At 48.0% G+C, this 25349-nt stretch overlaps 1 protein-coding gene across 8 annotated transcripts in view; it reads right to left on the bottom strand.

Annotated features, from left to right (window-relative positions):
• The window catches only part of SRGAP3 (SLIT-ROBO Rho GTPase activating protein 3), a 245774-nt gene that overhangs the window by 90883 nt on the left and 129542 nt on the right, over positions 1-25349 (bottom strand). For all 8 annotated transcript variants that reach the window (XR_011427199.1, XM_014731442.3, XM_001495686.5 and 5 more), the window contains 2 exons: positions 23381-23543; positions 1110-1172 (listed from right to left, as the gene is read on the bottom strand). Coding sequence is in view for 7 of the 8 variants with exons in the window: in XM_014731442.3 (XP_014586928.1) it covers positions 1110-1172; positions 23381-23543 (226 nt within the window). In the remaining variant the exon portion in view is untranslated. The remainder of the gene's footprint in view (positions 1-1109; positions 1173-23380; positions 23544-25349) is intronic.

The following is a 25349-nucleotide window of genomic DNA, read 5'->3' as shown; positions in this document are numbered from 1 at the left end:
TTCACTTCTAGGAACTCTCACCCCCATTTTACTGATTGGGAGACTGAGGCCCAGAAAGGCGAATACCTTGCCCAAAGCTCCGTAGCTGGCTGGAGTCTGAGGCAGGCTTCTGACCTGAGGTCCAGGCTCTTGGGCAAAGGCTCTTGGCCCCTGAGGAGTCCACTGTCTGCTGGCCACACAGGACATGAATGTGGAAAGATAATAATACCGAAGAGAGGGGCCGTCTCACAGCCTGCTCTTCTTTCCCGTCATACCAGAGATTTTCAAATACAATTTTAGCAGAGAACCCCCCCTTTTAATGAGGACTATTAGGAACCCCCACTTATTTCAAACATAATGGCTTTACTCTACTCTGACTGTCTTAGGGGTGAAGGGCCTGGAGCTCTCTCTGCTGGGGCTGCCCAGCTCTGCTCCCCCAGGCTCCCTGGGGCTCCCCACATTTTCCCCCAAGGAAGCCAAAGGCTCCTGAAGCACAGTCAGTGAATTCCTGCCTCGTAACCTGGTGTGCTTGTGTCCCCACTCACTCGCCTTCTTGGATTCTAACCCCCTTCCCAAGTCCGGTTAGATCCCGCCTCCACATAGGTAGCAAGATCAGTTCTGAGCCAAATTGTAATGTTCTGAAATTACTCCTCAGAGATGACAAGGCATGCTCACCCCCATGACTTCACATAGTCCTCAGAACGTGGTCCATCTTGCAGATGAGAATACTAAGACCCAGACGAGCTACATGCCTGTCCAGGGTCCCACAGTCAGTGAGGACGGGCGTCAACTTCAGCCTGTCCCACCTGACTCCACCCTCCCATCCCCCTACCCGACCTCGATTTTGTGTCTTCTGCTTTGTAGCTAACACATTCCCACAGCTGGCAGGCATCTGAATCTCTCATGAACTTATACAAACTAAACATGCCGAGGCCCCGCCTCCCAGAGGGACAGAATCGGAAGCAGTAAGTGCAAGTCATTCCGTCCAATCATGATGACCTCGTCACTCAGGCACAAAACAGCAAAAACACCCAGGGTCATCCCAGATCTCTGACGAGCCTTTGTCTGACCCTGGGCACTGAGGAAGGAGACCCGACCCCAAACAGCAGCAGAGTCTGAGCAGGACTTACTGTGTAGAGCTCATTGGTGACCTTCAGGAGCTCCTCATGCATCTGCAGGCCAATCTCCTTGCTCTGGAATATGGAAGAACAAATGTCAGAGGGGGAGAAGGTCGCCAGTTGCAATGACCAATTTCCTTTCAACACAGAAAGGGCAGGAATACTCTGGGTGGGGAAGGGGTGCAGAAATCAACATACACCTCATGGATCTAGACTTGAATTCCTCAACTCATGTCTATGAAATGCACTCACAGAGAGCGGCTCCTTGCAAAGGGAACCCCCTGGCCATGTAAGTTGGGGAACCCTAACATCAGCTTCCTACATGGGTGATTCACAGACATCACCAGAGTAAAGACTCTGAGAAGCCCCACAGCCAATCAACTTGCTCATCTTGCTTTAATTCTGTGGGTCCTAAGCTGATCTGACCAGAGTATGTGTCCCTAGGTCAGTACTCATGAACATCTCATGAGAGTGGGGTTCCACAGACCACATTTTGAGAAATGATGATCTTGCATCTCAATTCATGGTGAGCAGTACAGGTTCACAGGCGGCCCCTGGAGCACGAGGCAGGAGATCGAGCTGACTGGTCACATGCCTTGAGCCTTAGTTCCCACATCTATAAAATAAAAAGCTTAAACTAACGCATCACTTCCCAAAATGGTCTGGGGGTCACTGCTGTGCGCTATGCTAAAAAAGAGGCAGAGGTTTCTGTGACCAAATGCTTTTGGGAAAAGCTGGCTGAACAAAGGCAGACAGGCTTTCTCACTGCAAGACTTCTCATCAGCTCTTGCACCCTCACGGGCATGGACTTATAAGGCGGCTTGTCGTGTGCAGTGTCGCTGACCTCAAAGCTCACCCACAAGGTGGCTTACATGTTTAGGATATTGAGGGATGCAATTCAGAAAACAAGGAACGAATTATCTCCAGGTTCCACCCAGCCTGAAGAGTCTAGGATTCTCCATTACTTTATGTGTTATTATTATTATTATTATTTTGGTAAATAGTCTCCCTGTTTGTCTGGACCATCACGTGAAGTTTCTGTATTGAAAATCGGAGCCCTGATGTCTGCACCCTGAGAGCTTAGTCATCCCACCCTCCCTTTCAGCTCCCTCAGCCTCAAGCATGACCAGCGGCTGACAGGCAGAGACCAGCTTTCGTCCTGCCCCCCACGCGGGTCAGGAGCCCCCGGACTCAGCAATAACTGAGGAAGGCTCAGTACCAGACATGATGCCTTCCTCAGCTCCTTCTTCTCAGCCCACAGCCTTTCTCCAAGCTTTGGGGCCTGGAATTGCCAAGAATCACTGTCTGAAGGGAGCCCCGGCCTGCCATCTCTGAACAGATAGCAAAAGCTCCAGGGCGATTCCAGAGGTCTGCGTAGACCTACCTCCAGCTCTGGCGGCTAAAGAAAGGGGACCCAACCCAAAAGCTCAGCAGAGCCTGAGCAGAACCTTCTGTGCAGACTTCACGGGGAGCCTTCTGTAGCATCCCGTGCATCTGCAGTGGTGCTGGAGGAACCAACCAGCTATCCCCCACCTCCTTCTGTCCTCCCTGGTTCTCAGGAGTGAGCAGTGAGTCTGTGCCTCAGTTTCCCCTGCGGCCCCTCCCCCTGATGTTTGCCCCACAGCTGACTCCAGAGTCTCTGACACCCTCCTGTGGCCTCCTCTCGGTCATCAGTCTCACCAACATCTCTGACACCCAGGACCCCAGTTCCTTATGTGTTTACTTTGATGATCTAACTTTTCTGATGGGTTAAAGGAACATCGTTAAAGGAAGTCGAACAGCCAGCAAGGGAAAAAGTAAAGAGTAAGTCGCCCAGGCTCCCAGAACCCGGCCCAGAGGCAACTGCTATTTTACATTTCTTCTGATACCTTCCAGAAAGAGTCTATGGATGTACAAGCATACATCTGGATGGTGCGTGTTCTTTTTTAACACAAATGGGAGTATTCTATACACACCTTTGCCCCTTGCTTTTTTCCACCTAACAACATATCTGAGAGGTTTTTCCTTTGCAGCCCACGTAGCTCTTGCATCCTCCCATTTTTTCCCCCTTCTTCTCCCCAAAGCCCCCAGTACATAGTTGTTGCAGGTCCTCCTAGTTCTGCTATATGGGACACCACTTCAGCATGGCTTGATGAGCGGTGCCAGATCCGCACCCGCGATCCGACCTGGCAAAACCCTGGGCCGCCAAAGCAGAGAGCGCGAACTTAACCACTCAGCCACGGGGCTGGCCCTGCATCCCCCCTTTTTAACAGCTGCTTTGAGGTTCCATATACCAGAAGTATCATAATTAACCAGCTCCATAGTGATGGGCATTTAGTCTCTTAACATTTCAAACAATGATGTGGTGAACATCCTTGTCCCCAGTCACTGGGCACACGGGCAGGGACCCCTGTCAGATAAATTCCTAGAAGCAGCTCTTCTGGGGAAAGTCCTGCCTCCAAAACTCCCACCAGCCCTGCCTTCACAGGCCTGCCCAGCCAGCTCCCCACACCCTCCTGACTTCAGCTGCCACTTCTCGGTGACCCGCAGCCACGTCACCATCTCCACGGTCCTCTCTCCTGGGCTCTGTCCTGCACGAGCTTGAGCCAAAGCTCAAAGATGTGTATCCTCAGCTGTTGCAGAACAGTAAGGTCTGGATGTCCCCTCATCACGTCAGACTCAAATTATCCAAAAGCAAACTCCAGAACCTTCCCCATCGCCTTGAGTTTGGTCAATGGGCTAACATCTTCCCAGGCATGGCAATTGGAAATCTTGGAGTTATTTTTGACACTTGTTTTAACCCCTCCTCAATCCAATCTGTCACTGCGTCCTGCCTTCAAACTGCCCCATCCTTGGTTCCCTGTAGCAGGCAATGCTGATTCCCTCCCCAGCCTCCTTCTCGCCCGTCCTGCTTCCGAATGGAGCCGTGAACTTGGCGCTGTGTGCATCCACCCAGCTGAGTTCTTCAGGGAAGCTGACTTCATCCCCACTTGAGACGGTGGATTCTGGTATGTGTTGTTGGTCCAGAGGTGAGTATGTGACTTAACTAGACAGAAGAGAAGGACTTAGATGGTTGAGGGGAAGGTTTTAGTTTGGCTACCAAGTGCTGGCAAAAAAGCATGGAGCCCCAGTTGCTACAAGAAGGCATCTTAGGACCAGAAGAGGAAGCAGCCTTGGGTGGGAGAGCAAGAAACCTGGCTCCTTCATGACCTCCTGAGAAACTGGTTGAACTGAACCCAGAGCCTGCCTCCCAGTGAACTTCTACTTCTGTGGCTTTGTTGGTTAAGGCACTTTGAGTTGGAGTTTTCTGTTACTTGCAGCCAAAAGCATCCTAAGGGACCCATTTCCCACCACCAGTCCCAGAGCAAGCACGTCATCATTGCAGGACCCAAACTCCTAAAGCTGCCCCTTAACAAAGTCCCCGACTTTTGACTCTGATTCTGCAGGCCGGGGCTAGTGTAATTTCCTACAAATGTCTTTCATTGTGTTCCCCCAAAGCCCCCCCTGCCCAATGCCTGCAGGATCAAGACCCAGCTCTTTAGCTAGACTTTCAGGCTCTGTGCAACTAGCACAGGCCTGGTTAGACAGGAGAGACGGCTGAATTTGGAGGCACAGACACCAGGTTTGGAGGTGGGGCTTTCAGCTATTAACTTCTGGGTACCTCAGCTTCCTCATGTGCAAAATGAGCACCTGTTTCTGTCTTTCTCTGCGCTTGGAAAGGGAAGTGTAATGATCTTGCTTGTTTACTCGTCTATTCATTTATCCTTTGTTCCTCACTTGAATGAAAACCCCAGGAGCACAAAGAGGCTTTCTCTGGGGTGGTGACGCTCAGATCCCCCAGCCACTGGCAGGGCTGGCAGCAGACAGCCCCCAGCCAAGAGCACCCTTCAGGGATGGCCTCAGAAGACAGGTGACATCCCTTCCAAAGACGGACACCACATCCAAAGACGGGTCTGTGTGGGGCACAGAGGCCTGCCCTTCCAGTCTCAATTCGGACAGCTCTGAAGGGTCCCTCCATCTTTACAACTCCCCACAGGGCTGGCTAAGACTGCCAGTAAGGCTTGACTCCACCCTGCTCCCTCCCCTTCCCTCCCAAGGTGCGGGTCCCAAGAACGCTCCCTAATCCTTCTGCTGAATGCTAAATTCAGACACCTCAAGTCTGCTTCCCAGCTTTCCCGATCTGCAAAATCTCGCTTCCCCACTCTTACGTCCTTGCAACGCCATAGAGCCTGTCACATAGTGGGTGCTCGTTAAATACGTTTGTTGAATGACTCTATGAATAAATGAAGTGACAGTTCCTCTAAGCTTTACTTTCTTTATCTGTAAAAGTAGGATGATGTCAGGAGTGTCATGGAGTCCCTGTGAGGATGAAAAGAGATAACACATATGGCAGCACCTGGCCCCGTGCCAGGCACAGATGACGAGCTTGGGAGACAGTAGGACAGGCTGAATCGACACCCACTGGATGCCAGAGACAAGGCCAGGAAGTTGCCCAGAAAAGGGAATACAAAGTTGAATTTTTTACTAACTTTTCCCTTAAGAATCTCCCAGTTTGGCAGCATTGATGGTCAAGAACACATATAACCCCAAGGCAGAAAGAGTATAAAAGGGTGGAAGATGGAGTGATATGGGACGAAGTGATGAAGAGGATGGAGGGAGAGCCAGAGCCATCTCACCTGCATGAATGGCCAGACAGCATTCTAGGCAAGGGGCACACCCCAAGCAAAGGCATGGAGACTGGAAACAGAGAAAAGTCTGGTTTGCAAAGAGAGAAGCTCAGCAAAGGATAGCGGAAGATAAGCTTAAAATGGAGCTTGGTCCAGATCACAGAGGCTGATGGAACGCAGGCTTCCTTCAGAGCAGAATGGGGAGCCACTGAAGGTTTTTGAGCAGGAGAGAGTGACGATCAGAACTGTGCTTCAGAGAGATGAAGACGCTGGTGTGTGGAGAGTGGACTGGATGGGGCGGGGCTGGAAGCCACCAGATGGAACCTGCCCGAGGCCCTGCTCATCCTCCCCTCAGCACCAAGCACGGGGCTGGCCACAGCGTGAGTGCTCAGCAAAAATGACTGAACTGCACAGGACTCCAAGGCATTTTACTTTTTTTTTATGGTTGGGGATGGTTGGGAAGGGAAATATTCTCAACTACAGTTCCAGAAACTACTGAATGAGGAACCCAAACCAAACATTCCACCAGGATCAGGAGGCCAAAACCCTGAGAATCTCTAGCAGACTATCACACCCAGCCCTTGGGGACCCAAGTGGCAGTGTATTAGCACTCACTGTCCGCATTTCTCGCATGACTTTCATGCCTGCAGAGGTCATCGCTTCATGCACAGCAAGTGTGGGTACTGTGGAAATGATTACGCTGGGCCAAGGAGGGCTCAGCCATGGCCGCCACTGTGGTTGCTCAGATTGAAAGGGCAGAACCCTGACTCTCTGACCCAAGTAAGTCTGTAAAACCAGGTGGCAGGTGTCTCTGGCCCTGCCTCTTTCTTCTGCCCATAGCTAAGGCCAGATAACTCCCCTTAGGGCCAGATAACTCTTTGAGGTGGGGGGGCCATCCTGGGCATTATAGGATGGTTAGCAGCATCTCTGGCCTCTGACCACTAGATGCCAGTAGCCAGCATTCCCCGCTCCACCCCAAGTTGTGACAACAAAAATTATCTCCAGATTTGGCCAAATGTTCCCTAGGGGACGAAATTGCCCCGGGTGAGAACCACTGCCCTAGACAAAGGCTCCAAGTGGCCGCTTCTCTGGCCTGCAGACGTGTTTTATTTGGCCATTCAGTGTTTGCAGAAAATCTGACTCATTTCTCAGGATTTAAAAATCAGGAAATTCCCCTTACAAGTCCTGATTTTCCAGCTTCTCTTGAAAAACCAGAAGATCTGGCAACACTGAACCCTCACTTAGAATATGGCAGCCCCTTCGGATGGATTTTGTGGTCTCCGGCTGGCCACAGTGCCCAGCACCGCCCGTCCACGTCACCTGTCTGGCCCATGGAGGCGTGTGAGTTTATGACCCAGAAACCAGTGGGTCACTTAGGGGGTGGTTGTCTGAAGCCCCTGGCGCTCATCAAGGACGGCAATCCCAGACCTGCTGAATGGAACCTTTTTCAACAAGCATCCTTCTCGTATCCCAGTGTTTGAGAGCTGCTGAAGAATCTGGTTCCTGAGACCAAAGCTCCTGGCTCCTCCAAGGACCCCGACACCACTACCTGCGTGGATTCCTAGCACCTCCTGAACCCATCCTCCTGCCTGCACTACTTCCTTTTGTACCCCTGTGGCCAATTCCTCACCTAGCTTTGATTCAATTTACACAAGCACTTATTGAATACCTACTAGATACCAGCCTCAACTAGGCACTAAAGACACTGATAAACAAATGGCAAGCAATAGGATATTGGAGTCTATGAGGAAGCCATTTGGCATAAACCTAGTTAGGCCTGACCTTGTTTTTCAAAAAGGGCCTAACATGGCCCATTGTGCATGCATCGTATATCTGCTTTATGCATTTCCTATATCCCACAGACAAGAACAAATGGCCTTAAGATAAAGATGCAACTTCCCCCATAGTGGCATTTCCTTAAGGATAAGCATCTCTCCCTAGGCTAGGAATTGATTGCTGCGCCCACCCTGTGACCACCCAGCTTGAGACAACAGACCTGCTATGTCCACTGAGACAGCAGACCTACTACCTGCTATGTCCATCAATTTCTATGTCCATCAATTTCTATGTCCATCAATTTCTGTGCTGACAGAGCAATCTTGTGACTATTGTAAAAGGGACATTTCAATCATACGTGCTACACGCTCTTTGAGGGTATATAACCACTCTGTACACCCCCACTTCTTTGGTGCCCTTCCTTCCTTAGGGAAGAAAGGCCCCGGGCTAAGCCAGTCCTCAGATCTGGCTCAGAATAAACTCAGCTCAATTTTCATTTACAGATTGGGTATGGATTATTTTTGTCAACAACACAAAGCTGAATGAGACATGGTCCCTGCTTTACCAACTGTGGCTAGCATTTATGGAGCACTTTCCATTTGCTGAATACTGTCCAAAGTCACTCCCTTACATTATCTAATTTTTTTTTTTTTTTAAAGATTGGCACCTGGGCTAACAACGGTTGACAATCTTTTTTTTTTTTTTTCTGCTTCATCTCCCCAAACTCCCCCGTAGACAGTTGTATATTTTAGTTGCAGGTCCTTCTAGTTGTGGGATGTGGGACGCCGCCTCAATGTGGCCTGACGAGCAGTGCCATGTCCACGCCCAGGATCCGAACCCTGGGCCGCTGCAGTGGAGCCGGCGAACTTAACCACTCGGCCACGGGGCCGGCCTTACATTATCTAATTTAAACCTTTAAGGTAGGTACTATTATAATGCCCACTTGACAGATAAGGGCTGGAGGCTCAGAAGGGTTGAGCGACTTACCCCAGGTTGCACAGCTAGGAAGTGGCAGAGACAGGATTCAGCTTTTAGTTGGTCTGACTCCAAAGTTGGCACCTGTAATGACTTTCTATGGTCTGCTCCTCAGGGTCTAGCACGAGGTACAGGTGTGGGGGATCAGAATTGGCCACTCCAAAATGTGTCTCTTTGCCTTACCTTGAGTATTCTCAAGAACAAAAGACTCTGAAAGAAACTTTGACCTTCTCTCTAACTGCCTAAAAGAAATTTAAAATAAAGGCCTGTTCCCAGGACAGGCCATCACCACAGATAACTCTGGGCATCCAGTAGACTGGGAGGGTCCTTGCTAAGCCCACTCTTGCCACAGTGCTATCTACCAAACATTTGCTTTTCCATTTCCATGTGAGTTGCCTTCCTCCCCTTTGAAGCCCCAAACCACCCCCAACATCCTCCTTTGTAGCTGAAGATGGTATTTAAGATGAGAACCTCTGCCATTTTGGCGAGTTACTCAGTTTTCCTGGGTCTCTCCCAGGTATAGGTATAGGCTTGGTTTAATTTTCTCCTGTTATTCTGTCTCATGTCAATTTAATTCATAGCTCAGCCAGAAGGACCTAGAGAGCAGAGGAAATGTTCTTCCTCTCCAGCACAGGCACACAGATGGAAAGAAGCCATCGCAACGCTGTAAGAGCAATGAGTGCAGCCCTCAGGGAAGGTATGAAGGAGGGCCTGCTGTCTGGCTCTTTCTCACCACCTGTGTAGGGATCCGCATCCCTGGCCCTTGCCCCCACTTGCAGGCTCTAATTCTCCTTGGACTGCACCTTCTTGGCCCACCTGCCCTGCTAGAAATAAATCAGCCTTGACAGCCACCTCTCCCTTCTCCCTCCCTCTTTCTTCCGATAACAAGAGATGAGATATGGTGGGACTGACCCCTGTTGGCATAGCCATGGGTCATGGGACCTGGCCTGACTAGAGTGCTCCAGCACCATGGCTCTAGTGATTGGGTCAGAGATAGAAACGTATTCCAGGCTGAGCCAATAAGAATCTTCCCTGGGAGCTTTTTAACAACCATCTTCTCAGGTCCTCTGTCCTCTAGGGTCGCTAAGCTGGGACGTCAGGAGCCTTGGGCTGCCTGCAGCTGTCTTACCCTCCACAAGGAGAGTCTAGGCCTCGACAGCAGCACTGGCATCCTGCATCTAGTGATGCCTAAACAAGACTTATCTCTGGACGTTTCCAGTTTACCGGATTCAGTACATTTTCGTGTTCACTTATGTGAAAGAATACTGATATAATCTGTGCTTATGTCAGTCTCATCATACCAGAGTGACCACAGAGTGACACAAGCTTCTGAAAACCCTCTGCCATGCACCAGCTTTCAAAGAGCTCCTGGGAAAGGACCAATTTCCAACCAATTAGGGCATAAGCTTCATATAGGTTGGGACTGCGGCTTCCCATAGTGCTGATCAGGAAGACGTGCATACAAAAGGAGCTCCATAAATGCCTGGGCATGAGCTAACTGATATGCAGAAGCATTAGGAAGCCAGAGAAGAGACTCATTTTTCTGCAAACACATACACATTCATGACAAGAAGGGACCAGCTGGCAAGAATTTTTTTGACACAACAGTTCCTGAGTAAAATCAATTTCTTTGCCATAAAAATCTCGCCATGGGTGATTGATTTAGTTTTCAAGGCAGCGTTAACCACGCTTTCAAGGGAAAACCCTCAAAAATATTACCGAAGGTCCTAGGACTTTATGAGTGGTATTTGAAAAGTTCTATTTGTAAACGGCATGTCTCTGTCCCCCCAGACTAGCTCAGAGGTGGGTCATTTCCAATGCTAAAGTCGCCCCAAATGTCTAGAAAATAATGCCATCTTAAAATGCTGGGTTTTAATGATAAGACTCCCTCTTCACCTCTCCAGAGGAGGCCATTCTAAACAATCCTTAGGACAGTTCAAGGCAGGGCATAAGGCAGAGTTTCCTCAACTCTCGATTATCCGTGCGGGGCCTCGGGCCTCTCTCCCATGTTGTCAGGCGCTGCGCAGCAAGGCCTGTCTCTTTTCTCACTCTTTGCTCGGCTAGATGGCCTCATGTCGGGCTACCTTTGGGGACATTCCATGCTTTTCCTAGTTCTGGGGTTCCAAGCAAACAACAGGAAACAAACAAACTAAACTAAATAAAAACAAAAGCCTTTCTCTCTTTTAGTTCCAAATCCCACTGCTTTTATAGACTCTGGCTTGTTTTCTCATCGAACAGCAAATCTTGGGACCCACAGATGTTCCCTATTTAACTATATGATATACGCAAGAACTGGCCATCTCCCAAAGCGATTGTGTTTTTATTTCCAAAGCAAAGGCTTTAAGGGCGTGCCTCAGAAGGATGCGGCTTCTCCAGTCTGTCCTGCAGGGTCAGCTTATCCCTGAACACAGCAGCTTGGACAGCTAACTGGCTCATTGTTTCTCCTGGCCATGTCCTAGCTTGCCAATAACTGGGCTGCTGGCGCTGTGTCACGTCACCACCCCTTGCCACCAAACATCATCCTCAGCCTGGACTCGGCCCCACCTTCCATCCGGAAGCTTGTTATTCTTCTCCTCTCCTCCGCTGTCTTCCTTTCCCCACTCCTGGACACCTGCCTTCTTTTCCTCCCCTTCCCAAACTAATTTACGTCTCCTGTTGCTGCAATGCCAAATGTTGTCATCTACTTGTTTTTGCAAGAAGCTGGAATGCAGAATTGAGCCCTGAACTCTTCCTCCGGTTGCCAGGACTGGGATATTGGGCTGCAAGGAGACAGACAGGCTCTGGAAGCACTCATCAGATGCTCTGGGCAGTGGTGGGCCCCACTGATGCCTACCCACGAGCCCGGCAAGGTGCTGAGGCCATAAGAGTCAGCCTCTTTCCCCTGTAATTACTCCCAGCATCTCTCTGGGACCCTGTGTGAGCTAAAAGCCTTCATTTTCAGAAATGCTTAAAATAACAGGTCTGAGGAAGTACGAGATACCTTGGAATGGCTACGAATAAGTGACCTGATATGTCAGCCTAGGAGTTTCTGAATCTCTACTAATAACACTAAATATTATTGTTAATAATAATGCTTAGTACTGTTATTACTAATAATGCTTATCATTATGGATAATAACAACAATAACAGCTATCGTTTCTTGATCTCTTAGCATGTGCCAGGCCCAATGATAAGTGCTTTACAGACAACACCTCATTTAAACCTAATATCAGCCCTTTATGGGAGGCACCATCATTAACCCCACTTTAAAGATTCGGACACAGAGGCTCAGGGAAGGTGAGTAATTTACCTGAGATCACAGAGCTGGTCCATGTGACTCTCTCAGCCATTCCACTCTGCTGCCTCCATTGGGAGAGCTAGCACTCTACATGCCTTTAGAATATTTTTCCCAAACATTCCAAAATAATTATAAAACATGGATACTCCTCTGCCTTAGTATAAAAAGCATGCTGACATTCACAAGGCTTTGCTTTTGATCATCATCAATATCAGTTAACACACAGTGCCCAGTGCCATTTTGCAGACTCTCCTGTTATCTGTGATCAGTCCTGGCCCCTCTCTCCGGCCTCCAGGCCAAGGCAGGAGATGGTATGGAACGCTGGGCTGAGTCTCTGCGGAAGCAGAGCATACTCAGGAGTAATCTTTCTTGACTACGTCTCTGATGTTGGCCTACTTTTTTTTTTTCCCCCGTGCATCTCTTACTCACAGATGAGAGAAACGTTTGCAGGGGGAGGGGTGAGAGTCTGTGTCCTGGGGAGCATGACAAAGCTGCCTTCCTGAGAAACCAACATCTAGGAAAACCTGAAGCCACTCAGTTTTGAGCTGTTTTCTCCCTCTACATTATCTTCAAGGTGAATATGGATGTTGTCAGGCTTATTTGTTGGATTCAAAACATTATTGATCACTTATTACTGCTGAATCACTGATCTAAGACATCTCTTTAACCTCCCTGTCATTTTATAATCTGATCTTCTATTTCATTTGCATTGCTTGTCAACAGGATGTAAGGAGGATTGTGTTGGCATTTCAATAACATCTGTACTCATGTATCTACCCACCTATCCACCACCTGTCTACCCATCTATTCATCCACCCATCCATCCATCTACCCAGCCAGCCAGCCAGCCACGCACTCATCCATCCACCCATCTACCCATGAACCTTCCCATCCATCTATCCACTCATCCATCCAACCCTTCCTTCCTTTCTAGAAAATAAAGCCCAGCTTCTCATTCTGGCACCTAAGGTCCTCCTTGATCTGTCTCCAACCTGCCTTTCCTTTTCCCCCCCTTAATTTCAGTGTTTCAATATTTAAAACACACAGAAGAGTAGAGAACAATAACACCCATGAACATGCCACTCAAATTAGATAACCATTAAGATTTTGCCATTTTTGCTTCAAAATTATTCTTAGGAAGCAAAATGTTATGGGAACTACTGAAGTGTTCTTTGTCTTCTTCCTTCCCCCCTCATTCCTCAGTTACTGTTCTGAAGCTGGTGTGTATTCTCACACAATTCACCTTTGTATAGCTTTATTTCAGACAGGTATCTAACAATATAAACAGTCTGAACTATTACCTTGTGTTTTAAATCGTACAAAAATATCATAGCGTACCTTGCTTTTTTCACCCAACGTGGCGTTTTCAAGTTTTATGCACATTGATACGTGTAGATCTAGTCCCTTCATCTTAATGATGGCACAATATTCCAATGCATGGCTATCCATAGCTTATCTGACCATTCCCTTCATGATGGACATTTAGGTGATTTCTCTTTGTTTCTTTACTACAAACACTAGTGCAGTAAACATCCTAGTGCAAGGTTTTGTGTGTGTGCAGATACACTAGAGAGTATCTTTAGGTTATACTTAGAAGTGGAATTGCTGGGCCATGGGTATGTACCTCTTCCTTCACTGTTGCTAGATACTGCCCAATGGTTCTCCAGGGGCTGGACCAATTTACACGTGTACTAGGAGGAGATGAGAGCTCCTGCTGCTCCACGTTCTTCCCAGCACTTAAGATTGTTTTCACCAATCTAATGGGTGTCAAATCGTGTCGCATTTTATTTTATCTTCTCCAGATTACCAGTAAGTATGACCATCTTTTCTTACATTTTTACACCATGATCAAGGGGGATTTATCCCAGGGATGCAGGGATGGTTCAACACCTGCAAATCAATCAACGTGATATACCACATTAACAAAATGAAGAATAAAAATCACATGATCACCTCAATAGTGGGAGAGAAAGCATTCCACAAGATAGAGCATCCATTTAAGATAAAAACTATGAATAAAATGGGTATAGAAGGAAAGTACCTTAACATAATAAAGGCCATATATGACAAACCAACAGCTAACACCATACTCAATGGAGAAAAACTGAAAGCTCTCCTTCTAAGAACAGGAACCAGACAAGGATGCCCACTTTCACCACTCTTATTTAAACATAGTTTTGGCAGTCCTAGCCAGAGCAATCAGGCAAGAGAAAGAAATAAAAGGAATCCAAATTGGAAAGGAAGAAGTGAAAGTGTCACTTTTTGCAGATGACATGATTTTATATATAGAAAACCCTAAAGAATCCACCAAAAAACTATTAGAAATAATAAATAAACACAGGAAAGTTGCAGGATACAAAGTAAATATACAAAAATCAGTTGCATTTCGATACACTAACACTGAAGTAGCAGAAAGAGAAATTAAGAATACAATCCCATTTACAATTGCAACAAAAAGAATAAAATACCCAGGAATAAACTTAACCAAAGAGGTGAAAGATCTGTACACCGAAAACTATAAAACATTGTTGAAAGAATTGAAGAAGACACAAAGAAATGGAAAAATATTCCATGCTCTTGGGTTGGAAGAATTAACATAGTTAAAATGTCCATATTTCCTAAGGCAATCTACAGATTCAATGCAATCCCTATCAAAGTTCCAACAACATTCTTCACAGAAATAGAACACAGAATCCTAAAATTTACATGGAACAACAAAAGACCCCGAATAGCCAAAGGAATCCTGGGAAAAAAGAATGAAGCTGGAGGTATCACACTCCCTGATTTCAAAATATACTACAAAGCTATGTTTTTAACCATTTAAATTTCATTTTCTGTGACTTACTCATTTATACCTTTTACGCCTGTTTCTATTGGGTTGTTTGCCCTTTTCTTATTAATTTGTAGGAGCTGATTTTATATTCTGGGTATTAACCTTTTATTAATTCATGCCAAATATCTTCTCCTGGTCTCGTCTGTATTTTTCCCTTTACTTATTTGTTGTTGTTGTAGGAAGATTTTTAAAATTTTTATATAATGGGATTTATCAATATTTCCCTTTATGGTATTTGTGCTTTTTTATCTTTTCTTCAAGCAGAAGGAACATTCTTTTTTATGTTTCTCTTCCTACCCCCAAAGTTTTAAATATAATCTCCTACATTTTCTTCCAAAAATTTTAAAGTTTTGCTTTTTACTTTTAGCACTTTAATCAATCCAGCTAGAATATATTTTTGTGAACTAAGGTGGTGGTCTTATTTTTTTCCATATGAAAAAATATATGTGTGTGTTTGTATGAAATCAGTTCCTAAAAATAATAAGGACAAACAACCAATGGAATCAGTCCCAATCACTAAACAGTCTATCCTTTCCCCCTGATCTGTAATGCACCACGGCCATATGCTGTGTCCCCATTTGTGGAGGGCTGTGTTTCTGGGCTCTGTACTGTCCAGTTGGCGAGTCTACCTACACTGCTCTAGTACCACTCGTTGTACTGACTATCACTTTAGAGGAAGTCTTGATATCTGATAAGGCAAATGCTCCAACAAAAACCAAAAGCTATAACCTACGGACCTTATTTTTTTTTACAGTACAATAAAGTTAGAAATTAAAAGCAAGTAGAAAGCTTTAAAAAATTATTTGACACTAAAATAAACGTAATTCTAAATAATTCATGGGGCAAAGAAGAAACTGCAATGGAAATTATGAAATATTTATAACTGAATGACAATGAAAGCATCATTTATCAAAACTTCTAGGATGCAGCTAATTTGTAGCATTAATGACATTAATTTTCAATCAATCCTGTTTTCTAACGTATGCATTTTAAAATCACATTTTCTAATTGGATGTGGCTAGCACATGGAAACATCATTAATTTTTGTATGTTGATCTTGTAACCAGCTATCTTGTTGAACTCCCTTCAGCAGGAAGTATATTTGCTGTTGGTTTTGGTAAATATTCATTATCAGGGTAAGAAACTTCCTATTTATTCCTAATCTGCTAAGAGTTTTTGTTTTAAATGGTGGAAAGTTAGAAGCATGCCTTTTAAAAGTCAGGAGTGCCACTTCTCTCCTATTTCCCTCCACACCGTACCAGACGGAGGTCCTAACCAATATAATGAGGCAAGAAAAAGAAGTAAGAGGTAGTAATAAAAGAAGAAAGGCCACCAACCGTTAGAACTAATCACTGAGTGGCTTCCTGAGTATATTTTGTTATTTCTGACCCTTGGTTTAACTTGTATGCTCTGAATAAAAATATTCCTTCATCTCATCTCCAATCTTAATTCTCACTATGTTCTTTCTCAAAGTCCTAATCATCACCTAATAATAGCTAATATTTATTGATTGCTTACCGTGCACCAGGTAGGCATTTATACCATCATTTTTTAATCCTTACAACAACCCTATGAAGGAGGTTACTATTAGCTCCATTTTGAAAAAGAAGAAACTCAGAGGATTTAGGGATTAGGCTGCAATCATGCGGCCGGAAAATGGCAGACCAGGGATTGAGCCAGAGAAGGTCCCTAACCCCAACCACCGCACGAGACTGCCACAGCAGCCCACCTGTTCACGATGCAGGACCCAGACTTTCCTGCCCGCAGGCCTTTGCTTGGGTCTGGAATCCTCTCTCTCACTTTCCCCAAATCTCTGCCTGTCTGCTGTGGACACAGATGCACCCCCCCAGATGCCCTTCAGGAATGGGGGAGTTAGTCGCCCGGCTGGGGCAGCGCCGCCCGCAGACACCCTCAGGCGTGGGCCCTCTTTGGAACCCCCTCTCCAAAAGAGGCCACGCCCCCTCCCGGCGGCAACTTGAGATACAAAGGCCCAGCCTCCTCACAGCGACTCTTGAGAACAAGGACGGGCCTGCCCCCAGCTTCGGAGCGCCCCCTGGAGGGAGCTGAGGCCTTAGTTGTGACTGCGCCACAGCCCAACGTCTCCATTCGCTGACTCCCTTTCCTCCGGCAGGTGGGGACCCCAAGAGCGCTCGCTAATAAGCCCCTGCACGGTAATCACTGTCTCAGAGCCGGCTTCTGGGGAACCCAAGCTGGGATAGATGCTAACCCTCCAAGGCTCACTTCGCATGCCGCCTCCCCTACACGGAACCTTCCCCGAACCCCTCCACCAGCCCGGATTGGAAGTCCTCTTCCTCTGAACGAACTTCCCTCTCCGCGGTGTCTGACTCACTGCTACACGTGTGTCTTCACTTCCAGTCTATACTGTGAGCTCCCTGACCGAGGGCGTTGTATCTGACTCATTTCTCTATCTTCTTTAGCACCTGCCTGTACCACTGAGCATGGGCTCTGGAGTCAGAAACTTCTAGATTCAAACCCCAGCTCCTCCTTTATCAGCATCAGCTTCCTCATCTGTAAAGTGGGGGGATGACAGCATCTTCGTCTTAGGCTTTAAGAATTAAATGTCTATAGAATCTTAGCCCAGAGCCCAGCACACAGTAAGCATCCGCTTATTGTCTGCAATCTATAATTATTGTTTACCTACTGTCGCGATAGCACTAATACATATGTTTACTGAATGAGCTGGGAATGCCTGACGGCGACCAGCTCAGCAGGCTCTGCCAGCAGAGCGAGCATTCACGACTCCATCTCCCTGGGAGACAGCGGGGACTGGCTGAAGGCCCCTCATTCCTTGGCTGTCTGCCCACTTTGCTTTCTCTCTCTCCTAGCTGGACCCTCCAGCATGCACATCCTCACTCTCTCCTGCAACCCAAAAATAAAAAATAAACTTGGCTTTGAATCCAAGGCCATTGATGCTTTTGATCTTGGTTACAAAGCAAGGCAATTATCGTACACAAAAGCCCTGATTTATTTATGAAATGCGACGGACATCTTCGAGGCGGGAATGAGAAAGCTCACGGAAGACCAAGCCCTTATTGCCACACAGTGAATGGCTGCTTTCAAACACAAGCCCCCCAAATGCCCTCTCTTCCCAGCTAAGAGTCGTTCCTCATTACTGCTTCCTCCAGAACACTGCAGCTTCCAACAATCAAATTCACTCCACGGCCGGGGCAAGTAATTAAATTCTGCAGGCATCTGAGCATGGAATAATGGATGGCTATTGTTAGGGAAGCTGAGGCTGGAAATGGAATGGGCTTCAATGCCCAGTCTCAGAAATGGTTAGGGGCGGGCAGGGACAGCAAGCAGGAGGCAGAGGGAAGCTCCCCGCTGGTGCACCACAGAGGGCAGTGGATCAGTACTGGACCTGGAGCTGAAAACGTGCATTTGAGGCCAGACTCTGCGCCTACCAGAGGGGGTGCCTCAGTCACCTCTCCCAGAAAACAAGGAGACTGGACTAGGTAACTCATTCTCCAGGTGGTTCCCAGACCACCAGCATCAGCACTGCATGCAAACTTGTTAGATGTGCAGATCCTGAGCCCTCACTACCCCCCACTGAATCAGAAACTCTCCATGCGCAGTGGAGCGGGCCCGGCAATCCGTGGTTAACAAGCCCTCCCCGGGGATCTGATGCTCGAATTTGGGAACCCCTGGCAGACAGTGTTCAAAGATGAGGCCACAAACTCAGATGCATAAAGGGCCAGGGAAGCAAAATAAAGGAGCCAAGGAGGTGTCGTTCACCAGACAACAGCAGGGACCATGGGGCAGTGGAGAGAGTGTGCCCTGAGAAAAGGCCAGCAGCTACTCGGTTCCAGGCCGCTACCGCCAAGTATGAACCCACGTGGATTTGGTACTGGCAGCGCTTCTGATATTTCAAGAGAAACAAAATCCTGCCTTTATGCGAACTCTCACAATTTTAAATATTGGTTTAATTTTTCTTAACCTAGTGAGGGCCAAGTAGATTATACTTGAGAACCAAATTCAGCTGTGGACCGCTATTTTGCAGCCTTCATTCTTTTTTTTTTTTTTTAAATTGGCATCTGAGCTAACAACTGTTGCCAATCTTTTTTTTCCCTGCTTTTTTCTCCCCAAATCCCCCTGGTATATAGTTGTATATTTTTTTAGTTGTGGGTCCTTCTAGTTGTGGCATGCGGGACGCCGCCTCAACGTGGCCTGATGAGTGGTGCCATGTCCATGCCCAGGATCTGAATCAGTGAAACCCATGGAGCACGCGAACCCAACCACTGGGCCATGGGGGAGGCCCCCTGCAGCCTTCATTCTGAGTTGCCTTTGACCTCCATCACGATAAACTCTCCCCACTGTGCTCTTGCCTTTCACCCAACACTGATCTCCCAACCTCCTTTCCCCAATTGGCAGACTCCTATTCATCCTTCAACACTCAACCCAAGGGTTTCCTCCACTGTGAACTCATTCTCAACCCTCTGCCCCACTTTCCACCTCTCCACTAAGAAAGCAGAGAAGAATCAAACATGGGGCCGAAGAATTGACACGTAAAAGAAGGAAACTCAGAGGAGGAAGACACGGAAAAGTTATAAAACACACTCTTCTCACAGAGGAGGAGTTAGGACCTCTGAGAAAAGTTACCCTATTGCTGCTTGAAAAATGACTTAAGGACACTGATCCCATTAGACCAGAATCTAATAAAATGACATTTTGAAACAGCAAATATAAAGAAACACAAGTGCAGAATTCATGGGATAGATTAAAAAACAGTTGGTACAAAAATACCCGGGGATTTGAGCTGAGAGTCAGAGCGAGTCAACCGTGTGACAAAACTACCGTCAGAAAGGCAAACGCCTTCATAGGTTTCATTATTAGAAATAGTGTCTGGATGGCCCTGCTGTACTCTCGGATGGTCCGACCATCCTGGAGTGTCCTGAATGGTTCTGAAGATTAGCTTCGGCGGGTCAGAGAAGACCTGGCTGTGACCCAGGTGGGCAGAAAACACAAAGCCAAATCACAGAGGACATTTAAGGAACCTGGAATGTTTACCCAGAGGTGGGAGAGACCTGGGGGGGTGGTCATGATTTCTGCCTTCCAGCAGGTGACAGGTTTCCACGTGGATTTGATCTCTGTGGGCCTCAAGTGTGTGACCAGGACCATGAGTGGAAATACTGTAAGATTTCATCTCAACGCTGGGGAGAATTTCCTATTGATCACGGTTGTCCCCAGATGGAATGAGCTCTCCTGAGAGGCAATGAATGCCGTTTACCCAGGGAGGTCTAGCAGGGGGAGGACGACGCCTGGAGAGGATGATAAAGGGACTGGAACAGAAGGCCTGGTGGACGCCTATTGTTTTATTTCCCCCTTCTTCTCATAAGAGCACCCCAGTTTTCCCAGGGAACCACCCTTCACCCATTCTCCGTCCTGTGTGTTAGGCAGGGTTCGGTGTACTCCTGGCTTCGGCGGGGAGCGTGTTTCCCAGGCCCGTCAGCCAGAGCACAGCTCCTCACCGGCCGTGGGTGCAGCTCTGGGAGTGCTTCGAGCCACCCAGGCTGGGCCAGCCACAGCCCTAAGACCCTATTCTGGGAAAAGGGAGCTCTCACTTTCCACTGGACTTGAAGCAGGTAAGATGTACCTGGACTGCCAGGGGCCACCTGGTCATCGCAGGGAGAGAGAGCACCTACAAAAGAGCCCTTCACTGCCCCCCACCCCAAGAAAAAAATGGGAAAACAGAGAAAACCGGAGCAGCGTTGCCTAGAGACTAAGTGCTGACAACATCCTCTGTGCCCTTGAAGCCCTCCGTGCCTGAACCCAGCCTTGGCTCCAAAGTGCTGGTGAGTTCCGTTTCTTCTCTCAAGCCAGCTGAACTGGGTTTCTATTGTTAGCGAACACAAGAGCCCTGATCACTACGGTGGCCTCTAAGATCTGATCCAGCTCCGCTGGATCTTCATCTCACACTTAAAGCAAGGGCCACCTGCAAGCTTAAGTCCATTTGGCAGATGAATCCTAGAATGGTTTCTGGAATTTGAAGTGGGCCTCTAGTCATAATAGATTCCACTGCAAAAGGGGAAATGCAGAATCAGGAAACGGTAAGTTATTAAGTCAAAGAGCATCCTGCATCAGGGAGAAGCTGGCAGGCAGGGCAGCTGCCCCAGGCCCAAGCACAGGAAGGACACCTGGCCTGGAAGCCACTCCCACCTCCTGCAGACGCATTGCCAGAGCGGGACGTGGTGGACGGGGAAGGAACACGGGCCGAGTGCCAGACTCAGCTCAGGAATGCGGGGGTCGGGGTAGGGGTGAGGAGCTCCATCCTTCAGGATCGCTAGTGAGCCCCATTTCATGAGCACCTCCTGGAGGCCAGGGCTGTGCTGGACACTTAGCCTACCTCTACTCTTCAAAGTGGCCCCCTGAAGTAGGCACTGTCACCATCTCCATTTCCCGGATGAGAAAACTGAGGCTCAGAGAGCCTTGCCCAGAGTCACAGTCAGTGAGAGGCAGTTCTAGACAGACTGAAGCTCAGCCACAGTTTCCTGCTGGTGATGACAACGGGCCAGAAGCCACTGAGTCTGGGTTCTCCTTGCAGCTTCTCCGGCTTTACTCCTCATCTGTAAAATGAGGTGAGTGACGATCCCTGGTCTGACCAGAGACGAGCCCCACGGCAGCTGTTCTGAGGAGCTGTCATTACGTAAGCAGTGTCGCCTCAGGGCCGAGGTTATCCGTAACAGAGGCGACACAAGGCGGCCGCACTGCGCTCCAGCAGCCGGCCAGGCCCCTTCCGGCCTCTCTCCTGCCCAAGGGGCCAGGTCATTTCCTTTGTTCCATGGGCACAGGCTGGGTAACAAGACAGCCAGGAGCTCAGCTGTAGACATTCTTTCATTATTTTCCACCCTGTTAACCTCCATCAAAAGTGAGGCTGCCTTCAGCCTAAATGGGGACTGAAAAGATTTATCTCACTTGTCCCAGGGCTCAGCTCAGGAAAGAGACCCTTCATTTCCTAAAGGCCCTGATGACCCTGTCTCCGTGAGTCATTCCCACCCATGAAAAAAGATGTGACAGCAACAACGGGCCGGGGCTGAGGATGGGACCAAGTGACCTGAATCTCTTCAGTTTGGCTTTGCAAAGCACCGTGTGATTTTTTTTTAACTGCACTGTATTTACCTTCCTAATTATGTTTGCTTATGCAGCTATTAAACTTAGACTACATTTCATAAACACGGCCCTGGGAGGAGACTAGAGCATATGTGTGGTGAGAGGGGATTAGCCAGCGACTACAGGTTTCCTACAGAATCCTCCTCAAAGTGGACAATCCCACTATAGAGATGGAGAGATTATTATATTTCAAATAAGCTCATCCTCTTCCTCGTGCTTCTAGCAATCCCAGGTCACCGACTCCCCAAAATTGGCACCTGGCAAGAACAGATGAGCTAGATTATTTTAGTAGTAATAGTCTGTTCCAGTCGCATACTAATAGCCAGCTTTCCTGAGCATTGACTAAGCGCCGGGCGCTGTTCTCCGGGCTGTCCCTGGGATTCACAGTCCTCTTAATCCTCGCAACTGCCCTGTGGGTACGTCTATCCCCATTCACAAATGAGGAAACTGAGGCACAGTTTAAGGAACAAGCCCAAAGACACGATAAGTGATGGAACCAGGATTATGAACCCAAGAATTTAAGAATTCTGGACTGGAGACCACACCCTGAACCACTTCTCAATAATACCTCCCTCCTTCCCGTGCATCACTCCCTGTAACCCTCACACTGGGCCTGGAGGTAGCTGATCTTAAGCCCACTTGATAAAGAGGATGAAGCTCGCGGAGGCTAAGTACATGCCCATTTCACAGACGAGGAAGCTGTAGTTCACAAAAGTGAGTTCAGTTCTACAGACACTGACGCAGCACCCAGAGTTTCTTTCAGGCAGTGTGCAAGGGGCTCGGGCTACAGAGACCCCAAGGGGCAGGAAACGTCACTCCACAGCCGCTTCTGGGTATTTATGTGGGTAAAACCTTCTGAAAGCAACTGGACCATCTGTTAAAAAGCCTTAAAAATGAGCAAACTTTTGACCCACAAATTCCTGTTGCAGAAACTCATCCTAAGAAAACAGCAGTGAATGAGACAAAGGTGTATGTACAGACGAGCTCAGAGCAGCACTATTGTAATAGTATGGAAATCGCCTAAAGGTTCAACAATGAGAGATTGGGGAAATATTCGGGTACATCTATATAACAAAATACTATATAATCGCTCCAAATGTTATGGAAATAGATGTATTGACATGGGAAAATTTTATAGTCGAGTGTTATATAATTTGTGAGGTGACGTAAGCAGATAGTAAAATTACATATGCAATCTGATCTCTTTTGGGAACAGTGTATATGTATACTAGAAAATGTATCCATATGAGCACTCATAGAAAATGTATCTGCATATGTACATATAAAAAGATTCCTGGGACACCAAAGTAAGTATCACTGAGTGATAACGTTTCAGGTGACTTTAATTTCTATGTATATACTCATCTCCATTTTTCCAAATTTCCTACAATTAATGTATACTACTTACCTAACAATGAAACGGTTTTACTTTGTGGTGGTTGCTGAAGTGGCTAAGACCACCAGCCACATCCAGGACTCTAACTCAGGGTCCGGGGTGCCAAACCCAGCCCTTGGCCCCTTGCACCCTTCAATACATCTGCCCTCCTGGTGCCATGTCCCCAAACCATCCCATCCTGGCTGGCACAGTATTAGCCATGGCCAGCCTGGGGCAGAGACCCAGGCAGGTGGGGCGGCCTGCTTGCCCACCTTTTTGAAGAGTCTGATGACATCCTCGCTGATCTGGGAGAGGCGGACGATGACATTGTTCATGAAGATGTCATTGAGGGTGGCGTGGTCTCGGCTCTCCCGCCTGGTCTGATGCAGGACCAGATACCAACAGTTCACAGGCGAGAGGAGGTACTGGTCCTTCCTGTGGAAACCAAGATGGGTCAGGTTGGCTTCACTGGAACTGTCATCCACACAGTGCTTTACATTGTCACCCACCACGACTCGTTTGACCTTCAAGGGGCCCCTTTAAGGTCAGTTTTATTATAACATGTTTACAGCTGCAGCAATAGAGACTATGAGAGCTGAAGCAGTCCTTCCAAGACCACAGAGCAGTGCTGGGGCCAAAACCCAGGTCTTTGACTCTTAGTAGCATCCCATTCCACTCTCCCATTGCTTGTGGTGTTTGCTGCGTGCATCTCTCCCTTCTGGGAAGAAGCTGCCTTCCCCGGGGCTAAGAAATACTAAACCAATAGTGTTTGAAATGCTTGTATGAGTTCTAGAACTATGCAATGGACAGAAAAAAAAACAGACCTTTCTCTTCCCCTTCCCTGCCTCCCCCACCCCCTGGGTCCCCTCAGGCTCTCAACCCCTTTGTCCTCCTCCAGGTCAGCTTCTGTCTCTGGCTTCTTGGAGACACGCACTCACCTTCGGCCCTGGAAGGAGCTGAGGGCCAGGAGGATTTCAGATTCTCTGTTGGGGAGGAGAGGCTCAGGAGAGCTGCTTTTGAGTAAAGTACATACAAGACAAATAAGTCTTTGTCCTGCAATGATTGATAGATTCTCAGCATCCTCTAGCTGGGCATTATGCTAAACAGGGGTTCCCACAGTGTGGTTGGTCCCCAGACCAGCAGCACCTGGGATCTTGTTAGGAATGCAGCTTTTTGAACCTCACTGCAGACCCTGAATCAGAACCTCTGCGGGTGGGCCTGGCAATCCGGGTTTTAACAAGCCCTGGGGGGGGGGGGGGCGGGGGGGGGGGGATGCTGAGTCATACTGAAGTCTGAGAAGCGCAGATCTCTGTGCCATTGTTTCCCGAAGCTTGGGAAATGGGATATTTCCAAAACAAAATGGAGGTCTCTCTCTCTCTCTCTCTCTCTCTCTCTCTCTCATCTATACTTTACCAAAGACCGCTCTATTAGGTTCAATAAAGGGTGCCATGCCCTATTCTCTAGGAAGAAAAGGGAAGGGCAATTAGAGACCAAAATCAAATCAATAATCCCATGTGGCCACATGGGGTATCTGGGCTGTGTTCTTGACCTCTGACCCTGACCCTTCCCTTACTCCACTTTCCAGGATGGGAAAATGATGTTGGAAAAGCAGGATGTGGGGCAGAGGCCCATTCACCACCTGAGGGTGACTGGCTCCAAGGCCCTCCAGGCCTGCCTTGCTCCACCCCTGCCCCCAAGGGGACCACCTCCAGGGACTGGCCATGGTCACCCTCGGAAGTTCAGCCTCCCACTATCAGCGTTTTTGAGGAAGGGAATTCTGCTGACTCTTGCTACAACCACATCATCCTCCCAAAGCCAAGTGAACAGGCTGGAGGGTGAGCCCCAAGGGCCCCTGGGGAGCTCCGGAACTCCCCCCACCACACCCCCACCCCACCCCAACCCTTGGCTTGGGAAGGATAGATGAGGAGGGGCTGCTTGATTTAGAAGAATTTTCTTTCTGTTACCAAATGGGCTAAAAATCTGTCCAAGTGGCAGGAGTCTGGGAGACGGGCATGTGGTTTAGATAGAGGATGGATATGTTGGAAAAGGGAGATGTGCTGCCATAGGAGACATGGACCGCTTTCTCCTTTGCTCACAGCCTGGAGAAAAAAACCAGAACCCTACAATTCACCCACCCAGCCGGAACCCCTCAGCATTTACTCCGTGTCCGGTCTCAGGTGGGCCCTGGGCGACCATGACACAGACTTGCCTTGGAGCGGCTGAGGCAGAAGAGAAGATTAC

This window comes from Equus caballus, chromosome 16 (genome assembly GCF_041296265.1).
Source record: "Equus caballus isolate H_3958 breed thoroughbred chromosome 16, TB-T2T, whole genome shotgun sequence".
Classification (NCBI taxonomy): Eukaryota; Metazoa; Chordata; class Mammalia; order Perissodactyla; family Equidae; genus Equus; species Equus caballus.
The sequence above is the reverse complement of the archived record's forward strand: the minus strand, read 5'-3'. Positions and strand labels throughout refer to the sequence as shown.